Source organism: Chelonia mydas, chromosome 17, assembly GCF_015237465.2.
Source record: "Chelonia mydas isolate rCheMyd1 chromosome 17, rCheMyd1.pri.v2, whole genome shotgun sequence".
Lineage (NCBI taxonomy): Eukaryota > Metazoa > Chordata > Testudines > Cheloniidae > Chelonia > Chelonia mydas.
In genome coordinates, this window is record NC_051257.2 from 21,802,348 (window position 1) to 21,818,349 (window position 16,002).

Sequence of the window (16,002 nt, forward strand, 5' to 3'; positions counted from 1 at the left end):
TTGGCTGCCAGTGACGTCAGACTCATATCAATATTTAAGCAATAAGACCAATTGGTGCTTTTCTGGGGAAACAGCTGCTCGAGAAGTGCAGTAATTCCCCAGGACGCACTGCCTGGGAATATCCTAGTTTGTGCCAGTCAAAAATAAGGCGCAGGTTTTATCTGTGTTTGTACTGGCTTGTTTCAGGAGTTGTATGCTGACTTCTGAAAGTTCATGTGATGGGTAAAAACACCACTTAGCAATTATACTGTACTCCTAATATTTGAACTGCTGTGGAAATGTAACTGACGGATGCTCACAGGCCCCTGGGAGGTAGTTAAATATTATTATCCTCACTTGACAGGTGGGGATGCTGAGGCATAGATGTTAATTGACTTGCTGTTTGGTGACAGTAGGAGTTGATACCAAAGCCAAAAGTACCTCTGCAGGTCCCCCTTCTAGGAGTTACAGCCTTGCCTAACAAGTCAACAAACTATTGAGAGCAGTAAGAAATTAATAGACCATGCCTGTATCTCCCACCATTGCATTGTTCTGGAGTGGAGGGTGTAAACGGCTCTGCTCTCTAATCATCCCTCAGTTCCGCTCTTTCTGCCAGCCCTCATGGTTGTCGAACAGCTGTCTCCCCCACACATCAGTTTTAGTCTGGATTTGGCAGTTGTAGGGGTGTATTGATACCGGTTTGTGGCCACTTGTTGCAATGTGTCTAGCAAAGTCCAAGATGCGCTCATAGCCTCTGTTGAGGAGCGCCATAAGAAAGCCCATAATAGGAGCAGTGTTTAAAAAATAAAAAGTGTAGCTTGGTCCAAGATGTTCATCACTGACATTAACGCTTGGTGTTTCTGGTGCTGGGTTGAGGAGCATTCCCCTCATGCTTGCACGGCTTTTATGCCTTGCTTGTGAAGGGGGGATGGAGGGGTTGAGTTTCCTTAATGGATGAAATTTGGATAGTCTCTGTATTTGACCAAGATGCTGTGAGTCTGAAATCTCAGCTTGCTGTTCTAGTGTCTCAACTGAGAAGAGGAAGAAGTCTCCCTCTGGTCCAAATTCGGAGGATTTATTGAGGGCTCTGGGGTACCAGAGTGCCGTTGTCTGGCACGCTTGAGACTAGATGCAGCACTGGGAGCAACACTGCTGCTTTAGAAGTATGCTGGTGGAGTACAGTCATGCCCCAGCACGTTTGTTTCCTCAGAACCTAGGAGGTCAGAGGAGCAGGATAAAGTTATCTTTGGATCTGAAGTGTCTGGAGTCTCTGGTTTCTGAGATGCTTTCTGAACAGATCACTGGCTGGATTCACCCTTGGGAGCCCTGTGCACTCAAACTTCTACAGAACCCAGCTCAGTCTCTGGACCCGAGCCCCACTTGTTTCCTAATTGGAGGCATTTGGGCTGCAGGAAAGTTCCTTTTCTCTGAGCTTGTTTCTCTGGTTTAGAGCTCCTGTGTCTTTGAACCTGGCTCTGTTCAGTGGGAACAAGGCATGAAGTAAGAAATGTGCTTTATTTGTAGAACAGGTGCACCCTTCTGCGTTTAGAGTGCCTCTTGGCTGGGAAGCTCCCAAGTCTAAGTGGCCTGGATGTTCTGTTTGACCTACGACCACCTGTAAGCCTCCCTTAGAAAGTTTGTGGCCCACAGGATATGTGGCTCTGGAGCTCTCCTTCCTCCCACCTACCTCTTATTCTTGTGATGTTACCCCTGTTGGGAAGATGATGGAGGGCATGCAGGGACACATGCTCATTCCTCTTCACCCAAAAGATCAAGGGCTGGTAAGGAGGTGGGTTCTGCTCTAGAGTGAGCAGGAATCTGAACTTGCATATTTTTCACTGGCAGATGCAGCTTTCCCCCTTCCCTTTCTAAAGTCTTGAGGAAGATTCAACAAGCGAAGCATGAGCAGGTTTTGGATCTGCTAGCCTTATCCAGAGACCCCTCTGTTCATCCTCCCTCAGATTCCAGGTCACCTTTCATGTACTGATATTTCACCGAGAGCAGAAGTCTCTTCAGCAGGCTGCTTGCTTTGTGGGTACTTATTGGTTCAGTTCTCTGCATAGGTTGGAAAGTACCGTTTTGGGTCCAGGAAACCTTCCAGTTTGAAGAGGCGATATCCCAAGATTTGTCCATGCTTTAAAATGTTGATCCTGTTACTTGTCTGATCCCAGTTTTATCCTTGATTTACTTTTTATTTCTGCTGGGGCTGGGATGATCTCTGGCCACTGTCAGGGTCTGTCTGGCAGTTCCTGCAGCTTACCATGCTTCTGTACTGACTCCTCAATCTTCTTGTGTCCATGAGGGAAAGTTTCTAATGCGGTTGTGACATATTTATTCATCAGTTCATTACTCTGCTGCTTTATAAAGCATTCCCAGGCTGCTCTACTTTATACAAGGAAGCACATCAGCCCCATCGAGAAGCTCAGAGCTTGACTGGCACAAAGGTGACTTAAAAGCCACCCTCGCCCCATCTCCTTGCACTTAGACAGTCCCAGCTGGCATTTCTAGTGGCTTCAGCTACATTGTCAATGAAATCTGAGCCCTTCTGACTGAAACTCCCTAGAGAGGCCTAGACCGGGGTGGCCAATCTGTGGCTCCGGAACCACGTGCGGCTCTCCAGAAGTTTCCGGGGCTGGAGCTACAGGCGCCAACTTTCCAATGTGCCGGGGGGTGCTCACTGCTCAACCCCTGGCTCTGCACATGCCCTCCCCCCCCCCCCCCCTGAGCCTGCCATGCCCTCGCTCCTCCCTCTCCCCACCCCAGAGCCTCCTGCACTCCAAGAAACAGCTGATCGGGAGGTGTGGGGAGGAAGGGGGAGGCGCTGATCAGCGGGACTGCCAGTGGGCGGGAGGTGCTGGGAGCTGATGGGGGGCTGTTGGCGTATTACCGTGGCTCTTTGGCAATGCACATTGGTAAATTCTGGCTCCTGCTCAGGTTGGCCACCCCTTGCCTAGACTGTTGGCAAGGACATGATGCCTTTGTGACTTCATCTTAAGTTTTTGTCCACTGTGGCCACAAAATCCCACCTAAATCAATCTGCTTTGCCTCCAGTCTTTTTTCCTAAGCCTCATGATGCATCAACAGAGGCCAGATTCCATAAGCTGGAGTAAGGACACTTGTTTATTACTTGGACAGAATCCAAGCCCTTCAGTAAATTGCATTGATCGTTTGTTGCATTTGAGAAATCTAATGGCCCTAACCATTTTGGTTCAGAGACTACCACAATGGATTAAATTGTGTATTCAGATTTATTAAGGTCTAGCGTCCACCTTTTATTATCTCTGTAACCCATCTCCTTTCCCTTCCATCACCTCTCAATTCACTGAGTGCTCTGATAACAACCATTGCCTTGAGTTCTCTTCCTGTCTGTATTCCCTCCTGATTTCTGTCCCTCCACACTCCACCAAAACTGTTCTCACTAAGGTCTCTAGAGACTACTTCCTAACCAAAATTTCAGGGCCTTTACTTCATCCTCATCTTCCTGGACCTGTTTTCTGCATTTGAGACAGTCATTCAGACACTCCCTCTCAAAATCTTGTCCTCCGTTTTTGTGGTGCCGTTCCTCCATGCAGTCCAGTCCAGTCTACTTACCAGAACCTGGACCTTGCCTCTGCAGATCCACACTGAATACCTTGCCTCTGCAGATCCACACTGATCCCTTCCTTTTTTGGTGCTACTATGATTGGGCTCTGCTGAGGTTAATAAGAATGTGACTGATGATTAGAAGGGAGAGTCTTTCTAGAATTCCTCAAGCGGGAAGGATGTGTGTGCTTCTTACTACTTTTTGGATGGCTGTTGATCATTCTGTGGCTCACAGACAAAGCCCACAAGTCTTACATGGCAGAGATAATGTAAACAGAAATTTCGTATTACTAGTAAGTAACCTTACTTTTCCTGATGCCCAGTCCTAGGCTCAAACCTCTAGCCGTCATCTCTCGATATTGCCGTTGCTTCACATCCTCCTTAGAGTGACATTTACTGTAATCGCCATTATAACCGTTCATGGGGTGGATGAACAGGTCTGTTTCACGATTCACAGTGCTCACATCTTGCATTGTCTTTTCTGTTAAGACATATGGTGGTGATTGGTAGGTGAAAGATGAAATTAACCTTAGAAGTCAGTGATCTTTTCCCAAGCAGCATGACATCAGAACTGAAACCCCCTGACATCTTCTCCACAATCTCCAATATCATCTTATCACATTTTAGCTGCATGGGTTCTTCTTGCCATGCCCACCCAGTTGTTTGTTTTGGAGATCTTTACCTGGGGTAAGTTAAAATGCAATAACTGTACATGTCCCAGTTACAGTGCCCACCTCCCTCTGCAGTGTTTTTAAGATTCTGTTAAGCCCTGCAAACTTAATTGTATTTCTCGCTCTTGAGACATACATGCACACACACAATCATCATCTTCATATGGAGAGAGCAGGATTTGCCCCAAGTGAATCTGACTGGCAGTCTGTTCTGGCCCCCACCAGATACTTTCCAACACTTGCCACTGGTTTGGGGAGCCCTCTGCCCCAACTGGCATGAGGCAGAAGCACAAGCCATGTCCCAACTCTTCCAAAGTGCCACCGTGGATGCTGAGTCACCAGCGAGAAGTGGGGACTGGGGATTGGAAGTGCTGTTTGAAAGCCAATGAGAATACAAGCACACTGCTTCCCAGCCCTTCCTAAGACACAAGCCCCCAGTGTGTATGTCTGCCTGGCAGGATTCCTTTTAGAAATCTGCCTGAGCTGGACAGGGTCCTACCAATGGTAGGAAAAACACAGCAGCCAAAGGAAGGGTCAAAGCCCAGATACCTCTCAGGTGACCATGTTCCTCCTCTGTTGCCCCGTGACAGGAGGCACTTATCTCACTTCTCTGTACCTGTCCTCCCAGTCCCCAGTTTGCCTCTCCCTTTTTCTTCTCGCTCCTAAGCTGTGCTAGCAACAAGAGCGGGTACCACTAGAAGCATGAACGTTCTTCCCTTAATCAGACGGTGATCCAGCTGTTCCTAGAGCTTTAACTGCTGGGAGCAGGGCTCAAAGGGGGCCGTTCATAGCCACTCAGTGCTGGGGCTCTTTTGGAGGCTGCTATTTTTGTTCTCTGGAAGATCAGTTTTCATTTGCATCTGCAGGCCTTATGATTGTGAAGTAAAGTTTCAGATTGTGAGTCAAGCATCAGCCGATGCAGTAATATCTGCGTGAGTCTTCAGGCAGCCTGAAACCATAGCTCTGAGAGACAGGTGAGTACCCCACTCATCTGAATGGGATGTTCACTCTGAAACCTAATGCTGATTATTTACAGGTCAGCAGTATTCACTATTTCACTACTGATCAAAGCAGGCAAGTTAGAAGAGGGACAATCATATTATGAAGATCTACAGTGCGTGGCTTCTCATTATGCTGTCTCAAGTGCACAGAGCTTGGTTTCTGGGAGGGAGGGGCCTGGAAGAATACAATTTTTTTTTCATTTCCAAATTCATCCTGTGGCTGGGACCTGAGGAGAAATGGCCAGGAAAGAATGGTACCTTTTTGTGTCCCTTGCTATTGCTGTCTCTTCTTGGGGAGCAATTGTTACAACTTAAGTGGAAGGTTGTGAGTTATTCGTCATTTGCAACAGGCCTCTGTGGTCTGCTCTGGCTGCACATTCCTTCTTTCTCCATTTCCTTTCTGCTCACATTGTGTACAGGAACAGGGCTGTGCTCTTTTTGCTGCTACTGTATAAGGTCATCCTGGCTGTGCTGCTGAGAGCTCTCCTGCTTCATAAGAGTCTGCTCGGATGTTCCTTTGAGGAGAGAACTGCAGGCAGAGCAGAGCAGCTCTACTTTCCAAAGGATGAGGGTGGGCACCCCCTTAGTACCAAAAGAGCACTCCACTCCCATTCATGTTGTTAATCATTCCAAGATTTATTCAGCACTCGATGGAGGAAAACCTTTTCGGAGACTGTGTTAACTTAGACAGCTGCGTGTGTGTGTGGTTTTGCCTTTTGCTGCTTATTAAAGAGGGAAACTTAAATCTGAGAAGTTGTCCTTTACACCTAAATAAAGAGAGAGCCCCTCCCAACACACACACACTTACTCACTCCTGCCCTTACTCCTAAATGTCCCTTCCACACCCAGTCCTACTTTACTCCTGTGTGATTAGAGAGAGACGGCTGTATGGCCATAACTGAACTGTCCTGTCTCCTTTTATTTCACAGATTATCGTTTTACAGGGAACTCCTGTGAGACCATATCTCTCTCAAAGCTTGGCTCCGGTGAGGCCCCTAATACTGTGGTGTGCCATGCAACTTGGTTGAAAATGTTTTTCTGGGAGTTTGCATAACCTTTAGCAAGCCATTTTTAGAAAAGAATTAAAGAGAAACGAGGAGCATTACTAAGAGGATTTGCCCTGGAACTTACTTAGTGTTTCCAAACCATTTACGATGGTGCAGGATTCCATAGTTGACGTTCATTTCCTTTTTGGAATGAAAGGAGACCTGAGAAATCTCCATGCAGCCACTGGCTAGACCGGAATAATTCTTTGCCCGATGGTAGATTTTCAATTCAAAGTACACTAAGCTTGTAATTTTTGTGGGGTTGTGCCTGGCAGATTTGAGACCTCTCAGTGCTTGCATGTGTGTATGAGAGAGATCTATTTTAGGAATCCCAATGCAATTCTGCATTGTTTGTGATCCTGCTTGTGGCTCGAGGTCTTTGCTGTCACAGTAATGGATAGAGAGCTATTATGGTTGCTCCGAGTTTTGTCTCGTGTGTTTCCCATGCTGGATACCGATACATTTTGACCTTGCAGCCACGGTCCCCTGCTCCATCCTGCTGTGATGATTGATTTGGATGTGCGTATCTTCCACGTGACCTGTATGTAGGGCTGGTTTCAGGCAATGGCCACCATGTTTTTATCTTTTTGTATAATTTTTATTTCAGCAGAATAGTTGGGTCACGGCTGCTTCCACACCCACTAGTTACTCCCTTCTCTGTCCCCCCAGCCAGCCAATCAGCCCCTCCATTCCCCACCATCTCGCCTGGCCACCAGAGCCACTGGCGCTGATTGGCTGGAGAGAATGGAATGTTCCACGACATTTCCAGAAGGGGATTTCTGTCCATTCCAGGTCATTTATCATGTATGCAAATTCTGCAAGGTTCTAAGTACCTCTACTCCAACTGATGTGAATGGGATTTAAGGTTCTCAGCACCTGGCAGGCTTTGGCCCTCGATAGTTTATACTAAGTGAAAACTGCTGGTAGAGTTAGTCTTACGGTTCGAGGCTGCCATGTTGTTCAGGTTGCCCTCACAGTTCTGATGTCTAAACGACTCAAAAAAGGACCCTGACATAGCAAATGTAATGCTGATACACTAGAGGTTGGAGCAAGGCGGGGTGGGAGTCAGGACTCCTGGGGTCTCCCACTAGCCTGCTGTGTAACCCAGGGAATGTCTCTTAGGCCAAAATTTTTAAGTGTCCACTAATTCTGATGCATTCATTTTTGTGTCCAACATGTCGTAGGACTGATTCCCAAAAGTCAGTGCGGAGGCTCAGCTCTTTTGAAATCTCATAGAGAGGGGCTGAAGTTATCAAACAAACTATAGCAAAAGCAATTTACACAGAGAGAGAATACTTCTTCCACACACTATTTGTAACACACGCTAATGAAGTGGACAGGAAGCAAATGCACTCAAGTTTGACAAACCCAACAGCATGCTGGGCAGGTTCTACTCACGCTGCACCAGGGCAAGGAGTTTTAGACAAAATATTTCCTAGCCTGTTTCCTGTGACTTCCTGCCTGGACTCTTCACTGCAGGGTGGTGATTTCTACACCTGTAGCATTGGCCATTCTTTATTCTGCTTCGGGTGTACCTACAGCTTTCACAGTGCTTCTGGCACCCTGAGACCCCATGTACACTACAGGTATAACAGAATCGGGGTCCTGCCTTGACTTGGGTAGAATAGTGTTAACAGTGCTGCTGTGTTCTGGGCCCAACAGTGAACTCACACCGGACTATAACTCAGTTCTGGGGATTCTGTTAAGTTTTGATTACATTACAGCTCTTCACTGTGTTGTAACCCTGTCCCTTGGCTCAGTTATTATACGTGTTGCATAAATGAAGCCTGAGTTACATGGGCTGATAAGATTTCTACTCTCTCTTCCCTTTCAGGGTTTCCGAGTTGTTTGCACCATTGCCTGAAAAGAGGAACTGGTATGCAACATCTCTCCTTCATAAAAGGGGGAGGCATGTAATGGTTATGAAAGCTGTCCCACTGCAGAGGAGCTGTTACCACCCAGTCTGCTGGGGCTCTCAGGCAGGTTACTGCAGTGTGGAGCAGACCTTTCACTTCCAGATTTCCCCCTGCAATGGTTTTCTCAGGAAGCTGACTGAGATTTTGTCCAGTTGTGCCAGGGTTCCTGTCCACATGCCAGAAGCTCATGATCCTGTTGTAAACATCCCACTAATAAAAGTGCTGAGCAGCTCCAGTTCCATCCCAGTTCTGAGGGGCCTGTGAGCACTCAGAAAGACTTGGGCTTCCCAGACGCCAGCACAATGCTTCTCTGCATTAATGTCTAGTATTTAACAGCCCAGTCAGGAGAGATGCTCTCCCCAGAGAGCTCAGTCTGACAGTCAGTCTGACACACATTTGGAGTTGTCCTGGAGAGTGAAGCATCTTCTAGCAAATATGACAGGATTAAAGCTGGAACAAGGAGTTTCCTGGTCCACAGAGCTAGGCAGGGAACTCTCCCAGAATGGAAGCAGTGGCTGTGAAGGGAGGTAGCCAGAGGAGCTGTACATCAATCAGCAAAGCAAGGCACCTTTCTGCCACTCCCGAAAACTAAGGCAGTGGAGCGGACATCCCTTCATCAGTCTTAGGAAAAGGTGCTACTGTGCGAGGGATTTATTCATGGTCTGGCAGTGCCTGAAATAGCCCCTTGCTCTTTGCAGTCTGGTAGCTTGCAATTGAAATGGCTGGAGTTGGGCGTGTGTCTAGTGAGAGGAGGCTTATTTTGCTTTTAAGACCGAACAGGATCTGCTATGAGATACCTCAGCCTTTTTTGACCTAGTTTTGCAGCGCTAATCACTAGGGCTAGATTTGTACCACTGTTGCTAGCCGTGAGCACGGTGCTGTCCTTGGGCTACATTCTTTGAGATGCCCCTTCTGCCTGCTCCACAGCTAGCAACTGCAGCCCCTTTGCCTTCTCACTGCAAGTGCCACAAAGCATTGTCCAGACGTGAAGCCTGCAGCAGTTAGGTGCCCTTTGGTCCTGTGGGCAGACAGCATTTTGAAATGTGTGCCCCTCGTGAACTTGGGTGGCTGCAATAAAACCACTCTCCTCCCAAGCTCTGTAGCCTGAGATGTCCTCCCCATGGTCTCTGGTGGTGGTGCTTTGAGTTGGGATAAATTCTTTGCAAAACTGGCAAATGCAGCTTTGTCGCTACCCCACAACATTTAGCTCATGCCTCCTGCCAAGTGTCTGGCTTTGGAACTCTCCGAGGATGTGGGTAGAGTCTAGAAGGGAAGTACTGAGACGAGATGAATACTACTAACGTCCAGCAGTTTTGAGGGCCTCTGAATGCATTTGGCATCCAGTTGGGATGCTGTGCTGAATGGAAACCCGCAGTGTGTACAGGAGGCAGCTGCAATGAAAGAGCAAATGTAGCCACAGCCTGACTGAAAGGAGCAGAATGCGTAAAGCCCGACGCACCAAAGCTCATGACTCCGTAGATAATTAAAGGCAGCAGGTATGTACATCATAGGGTTTAGCTTCACCTGAAGGTCAGGGTTCCACCAGCTTTTTATTGCCTTACATGATGTAATTGACTGCTTCTGCCGATGTTGGTCCTGTCTTTTTCTCCAGACTGAAGGCCTTTGCCTTGTCTGGACCAGTCTGGCCGATTGTCTCTGTCTCACCCTGAAATTAGGTCTCTGGAGGGGAGATGATAGAAGTATGTAAAATAACGAAGGCCACATCATGGACCTTGCTCTGAAGCCTCAGATGCTGGTCGCTGCCAGAGAATCACTGGTCGTGCTGTGTTCAAACATCAGAGCATCAAACATTGTCCTCCTGGATCAGGTTTGTTAGGAGTCACTTCAGAGGCTCCTGGTTCCCCCCAAGGCTTCTCCTCCAGGAGCTCTGTTGGAAGGTGCTGAAATTATATGGACTTCCGCTTGTTCCCTTGCTTCCGTGAATCTGGTCGGGGGGGAGGGAGTTGCCAGTTCTGCATTGTTTTCCCTATATTGCTGATCTGTTAGGGGATCTTACTTTAAAGGAAAATTCTTTCGTAATTTAACAGGAAAACCCAGTGGGAACCCTGGAATTTTTAGCTTGGAGTTTAGCTTCCAGAGAGGCCAGTGCTCCAGGGACTTCGGTCTGTGATCTTGTACCAGCCATGGCCTTGGGGCTTTGCCAAGAGATTTGAGGAGCGTGTGACTGTGCAGAATTCTGTCTGCGCTTAGTGGACAGTTCCTGTGCCCTGCTTCCCCTAGGAATACACTCAGCATTTTCTTTGCAGAGACACTATTTTGGGGGGATGTGAGAGGGGCTGGTGGGATAAAGCGTGCCTTCCTGTGTGTTGCTGCCGATAATTGCCTCTCCGGAACCAGCTTCATACAGAGCTGCTGGAGCAGGAAGCGCTTTACAATGCTGCTCTTTCAGGGGAGTGATGAACAGTCCCAGCCCCTTGCAGCTCCAGGAAACTCTTGGCCTTAAGAATGTGGAGTCCCATGCATGTTCTTCCTTAACCTTCCGGGAAAGAGCACGCCTCTTGAACTGCCTTGGAGGCGAGAAAAGGAGGCTCCCTGTGCCCCAGACTCCCTGGTTTTGCTTTCCGCAGCACGCAGCCAGAGAGACCTCATTCACCAAAGCACAGCTGCACCAAGGAGTCCCTTTAGGCGAAGCTCTTTCAAAGTGATACTATGTCTGTTAGCTGTGCTTGTGGCCTCAGTCAGCCAGGAGCCCTAGCGAGCAGCATCACGCTTTCCAGCCACTGCTACTTGTGTTGCTGAGGAAATGAAAAAGGGTGCACTGAACAGAGTTGGTGGCTGGACAGCTTCACGCTTAATCCCACTGGGTCAGAGAGAAACATACAGTAGCCTAGATTTCCATGCTCCAAGCAGCCCTAGTTCATAGTGCCCCTATCGGATCAGGTAGCAGGATCGGGGAAGGGGGTGTTTTGGCGTGACATTTAGATGACAAAGCCTGGTCTGATTTTCCTTAAAACTCGCTGGCAACAGTAGCACATTGGCAACAGCGACATTACGGTATTGTGTTCTGGAGGCTGCAATCAGGGTTGAGATTTCACTCTAAACTCTATTTTCAGGTACTCGATGATTACCTTTTGGTCTGAAATTTCTCCTGCGCCTTCTCAGCCCAGTTTGAACTATTTTGGGGAGGGATGTGAAGAAACTCTGTTCAGCCATATTTGAGGGAGTGGAGCAGCTCTCTACCTCACACCCGTCTGGTCCTACGCTCTGCCTTCTCCCCTCTTGAATACTTCTCTCTCACCTGCAACTGCATGCCTTTTTATCATGCTGCCCTCTACAGTTAAAGCACCATCCTCTTCCTGGGTGAAATTTGTCCTTGTCCCAATAGGAGTCCGTGGGAGCTGCAGGTCCTCCTCACCTTTGGAAATCTGGCTATTTATTTAGGTGCCTAGATACGGATTTATGAACCTCGCTTTAGGTTGACAAATGCCAGCCAGTAACACTTGCAGCTCAGAGCTTGGAACAAATGTGAAGTTTAATGATCACAAAATTAGATAAAGGCCCTTTTCTGTCTATTTGAATTAACCCAACCAAAACCCTGGGCACACTCTTACCTCACACTTCAGGGGAACATCAAGCGTGATCCACTCTTGCTGGCCCATCTCTGATGTGATTGGACAGCCTTAGATTTCACTCTCCAGTGGTCAGACCCAAACACCGGCTACCTTCCTTTGCAAAGTTGGTTTTATTTTCCTCATTCATCTTGGTGTTTTAAAAAAGAGAGAGCAAGAAAACTAAATGCAAAAGCAGTGACTGCGAGGCTGGAACAGTCAGGTTGAAATTTCACATGCACTGAAGTCCGGTTCCTGCAGTGACAGAGCACACACCTGAAGTCTTCTGCTGCTAAACATAAAGCTCAGATCCTGCTGTGTTAGATGCAGGCTGTGAGCTGTCTGGGGTGGACCGTTTGTGCCCCTTGTACCAGTGCAGGAGATACCTCTCCTGAGCTGCATGAACTAATCCCTCGCACTCAGTGTTGCATTACCCGTAGTTCTTGCATTTAATTGCTTTCTATAAATACAAGTTAGATGCGTGGAAAGGGAAGAACAGTGTTTTAAAGGTGTCCTTGACTCCAGCTGGACCCCGCTACCTATGCTCTTCTTCCTCAGGGCATAAGCTGACTGCAAACTGAGCAGACTAGGAAGCAGTTTCTCCTATAGCAGGGGTGGGCAAACTTTTTGGCCTGAGGGCCACATCAGGGTTGCGAAAGGGTATGGAGGGCCAGGTAGGGAAGGCTGTGCCTCCCCAAACAGGCTGGCCTCCACCCCCATATCTGCCCCCTGACTGCCCCCCTCAGAACCCCCTACCCATCCAACCCTCCCTGCTCCTTGTCCCCTGACTGGCCCAACCCCTATCCACACCCCCGCCCCCTGACAGGCCCCCTGGGACCCCTGACCCATCCATCCCTCCGCTACTCTTTGTCCCCTGACCACCCCCTTCCAGGACCCCCGCCCCTAACCACCCCCCCAGGACCCCACACTATATCCAACCCTCCCTGCTCCCTGTCCCCTGACTGCCCCAACCCCTATCCACACCCCCGCCCCCTGACAGGCCCCCTGGGATCCCCAACCCATCCATCCCTCCCCTACTCCTTGTCCCCTGGCCACCCCCTTCCAGGACCCCCATCCCTAACTGCCCCCCCAGGACCCCACCCCTTATCCAACCCCCCCCCACTCCCTGTCTCCTGACCCCCCCCGCCTAACCTCCGCCCCATCCAACCACCTCCTGTCCCCTGACTGCCCCCCGGGACCTCCTGCCCATCCCCTTACCCTTACCAGGCCACTCAAAGCAGCAGGACAGGCTTATTGGAAAGCCTGAGAGGTGGGTGAGTGCAAGCTGCGCTGCCTGCACGGCTGCGGGGGAGGGAGAACAGCAGGGGAGGGGCTGGGCAGGAACGTCCTGCGGGCCGGATGTGGCCCGCGGGCCGTAGTTTGCCCACCCTTGCCCTATAGCCAGGTTATTCCATAATTGTCCACTGCAGGGTTTCTTTCAGCTTTCTCTAAAGCATCTGGTGCTGCTGGCCACTGTCATAATCGGGGTACTGAGCTAAGGATGCCCCTAGTGCGATCCAGTTTGGTGGTTCCTGTGCTGACTAATTCCTTCCCATCACCTGTCCACTGAACTGCTCCAAAAGGAGCTCAGTGTAGCTTAAGCGTGTTAACACTGAGCCACGCTGAAAGATGCTCGAGGGAGGAATGGGTGGGTAGGCTATGGAGCCCATGAGGGGAGACAGAAAGGAACAGTGACCACATGGTAGAGGGCAAGGCATCCTGGAGCTGGGCAGGTGCCTCTGAAGGATGTCTGAGTGGCTGCCCAGGTCCCACAAATGCTGCAGGTTTAAAGGCACCCTAAGCATTTTGACTAATGTATTGCATGGGGGAATTGGGTGACATTCTGTGACCTGTGTTCTACAGGGGTCAGATGAGATGATCTAATGATCCCTTCTGGTCTCAAAATCTACGAATCCATGAATCTGTACAACCTTAAAAATCCTAAGCACCCTTTCTCCCAGGCTGGCTTGCTTGTCCTCCCTCGCTGAGGAGAACAGTCCTGATGAGCCACAGTTCACCTATGAGTGCATTACATGAGGTGCAAGAGGGAGGGAACCTTTGCACGGTGGTGGGGTGGGAGGCATTTCAACCCTAAAAGGAACTCCTTTGCAGTATTTGAGTAACTGTAAACTGTGGGTTAGACTGGAAACTGCTTCTCAGCTTCGACTGGAGCTTTTGCTGCCTGTAAATACTAGGCTGTTGCAAGGGGCAGAGAGCTGTTTGCTGTGGGCAGCACTTGGTCCTACTGTACTTGTGCAGAAGGGTCTGTATGTCCGCTGTGCCTTGGGGCATACGTTTTGTGTAACTGCTAAAGCCCCCAGCGCACTCTCCTCCCTCGCTTTCTGTTGTGATGAAGCCACAGTGGGGCCATCCTGAAACTGAGGATGTTAGTAACATTCGGGGAGGACTGTAAGTACATCAGGAATTAGGAGGGAATTAGTCCCACCACTTTAATTGGCTGAGTCAGTAATTATCTCCTGAGTGTGCTGAGCCAGCCTGTTTCTCCCATTAATGTACTGTGAGGTTAATGGAGGCCAAATTTAGGCTGCTAGGTAAGAGATGGAAGTCCAGGACCTCCATGGTAGCATTTTCTGAAATGCTTCCAGTTCCATACGCAGGGCCAGTTAGACAGGCAAACTGTAGGGTCTCAATGCATGGAAGAGTCAATGGTGTAAGGAGGAGGGGTTTAGATTTATTAGGAACTGGGGAAACTTGTGGGAAAGGGGGAGTTTATACAGGAAGGATGGGCTCCACCTAAACTAAAATGGAACCGAATTACTGTCAGTTAAAATTAAAAAGGTCGTATAGCAGTTTTTAAACTAAGGACTGGGGGAAAGCCGACAGGAGCATGTGGTTCGGACAGCGGCATCCCTTAGGGGAGGATCTATTAATGGAGGTTCTCTATGTCCCAGTAAGGAGGAGAGGATGGAAGATGATAAAATACAGGTAGGATCTGATGAGAAACAGTCAAATGAAAAAGAGTTCCATTCAATTACATCATGTAATGGCAGACCGCTAAAAAGTGACAAGTTTTTAAAGTGCTTATATATAAATGCTAGAAGTCTAAATAATAAGATGGGTGAACTAGAGTGCCTCATATTAAATGAGGATATTGATATAATAGGCATCACAGAAACTTGGTGGAATGAGGATAATCAATATGACACACAGTAATACCAGGGTACAAAATATATCGGAAGGACAGAACAGGTCATGCTGGTGGGGGAGTGGCACTATACGTGAAAGAAAGCATAGAATCAAATGAAGTAAAAATCTTAAATGAACCAAACTGTACCATGGAATATCTATGGAAAGTAATTCCATGCTCGAATAATAAGAATATAGCAGTAGAGATATATTACTGACCACCTGACCAGGATGGTGATAGTGACTGTGAAATGCTCACGGAGATTAGAGAGGCTATAAAAATAAAAAACTCAATAATAATGGGGGATTTCACCTATCCCCACATTCACTGGGTACATGTCACCTCAGGACAGGATGCAGAGATAAAGTTTCTTGACACCTTAAATGACTGCTTCTTGGAGCAGCTAATCCTGGAACCCACAAGAGGGAAGGCAATTCTTGATTTAGTCCTAAATGGAACATAGGATCTGGTCCAAGAGGTGAATATAGCTGGACCACTTGGTAATAGTGACCATAATATAATTAAATTTAATATCCCTCTGGTGGGGAAAACACCACAGTGGCCCAACACTGTAGCGTTTAATTTCAGAAAGGGGGACTATACAAAAATGAGGAGGTTAGTTAAACAGAAATTAAAAGGTACAGCGCCACAAGTGAAATCCCTGCAAGCTGCATGGAACATTTTTAAAGACATCATAATAGAGGCTCAAAGTATACCCCAAATTAAAAAACATAGTGAGAGAACCAAAGAAGTGCCAATGTAGCTAAACAACAAAGTAAAAGAAGCAGTGAGAGGCAAAAAAACATCCTTTAAAAAGGGGAAGTTAAATCCTAGTGAGGAAAATAGAAAGGAGCATAAACTCTGGCAAATGAAGTGCAAAAATATAATTAGGAAGGCCATAAAAGAATTTGAAGAACAGCTAGCCAAAGACTCAAAAAGTATTAGCAAAAATTTTTTTAAGTACATCGGAAGTAGGAAGCCTGCTAAACAACCCGTGGGGCCACTGGACGATCAAGATGCTAAGGGAGCACTCAAGGACAATAAGGCCATTGTGGAGAAACTGAATGAATTTTTTGTATTGTTCTTCATG

The 16,002-nt window shown here is 48.0% G+C and overlaps 1 protein-coding gene across 10 annotated transcripts in view; it reads left to right on the forward strand.

Annotated features, from left to right (window-relative positions):
* Positions 1 to 16,002, forward strand: part of HIP1 (huntingtin interacting protein 1) — a 163,375-nt gene that overhangs the window by 84,919 nt on the left and 62,454 nt on the right. Inside the window, exons 1-2 of one of the 10 annotated variants that reach the window (XM_037880880.2) lie at positions 8,114 to 8,258; positions 9,872 to 10,023. The exons of 6 other annotated variants lie outside the window; for them this stretch is intronic. In XM_037880880.2, coding sequence (XP_037736808.1) covers positions 9,922 to 10,023 — 102 coding nt within the window. In that variant the 5' untranslated portion in view covers positions 8,114 to 8,258; positions 9,872 to 9,921. Of the gene's footprint in view, positions 1 to 6,167; positions 6,220 to 8,113; positions 8,259 to 9,871; positions 10,024 to 16,002 lie in introns of those variants that run through there. 3 more of the 10 variants (XM_043531272.1, XM_037880883.2, XM_043531268.1) reach the window with 3 other exon arrangements.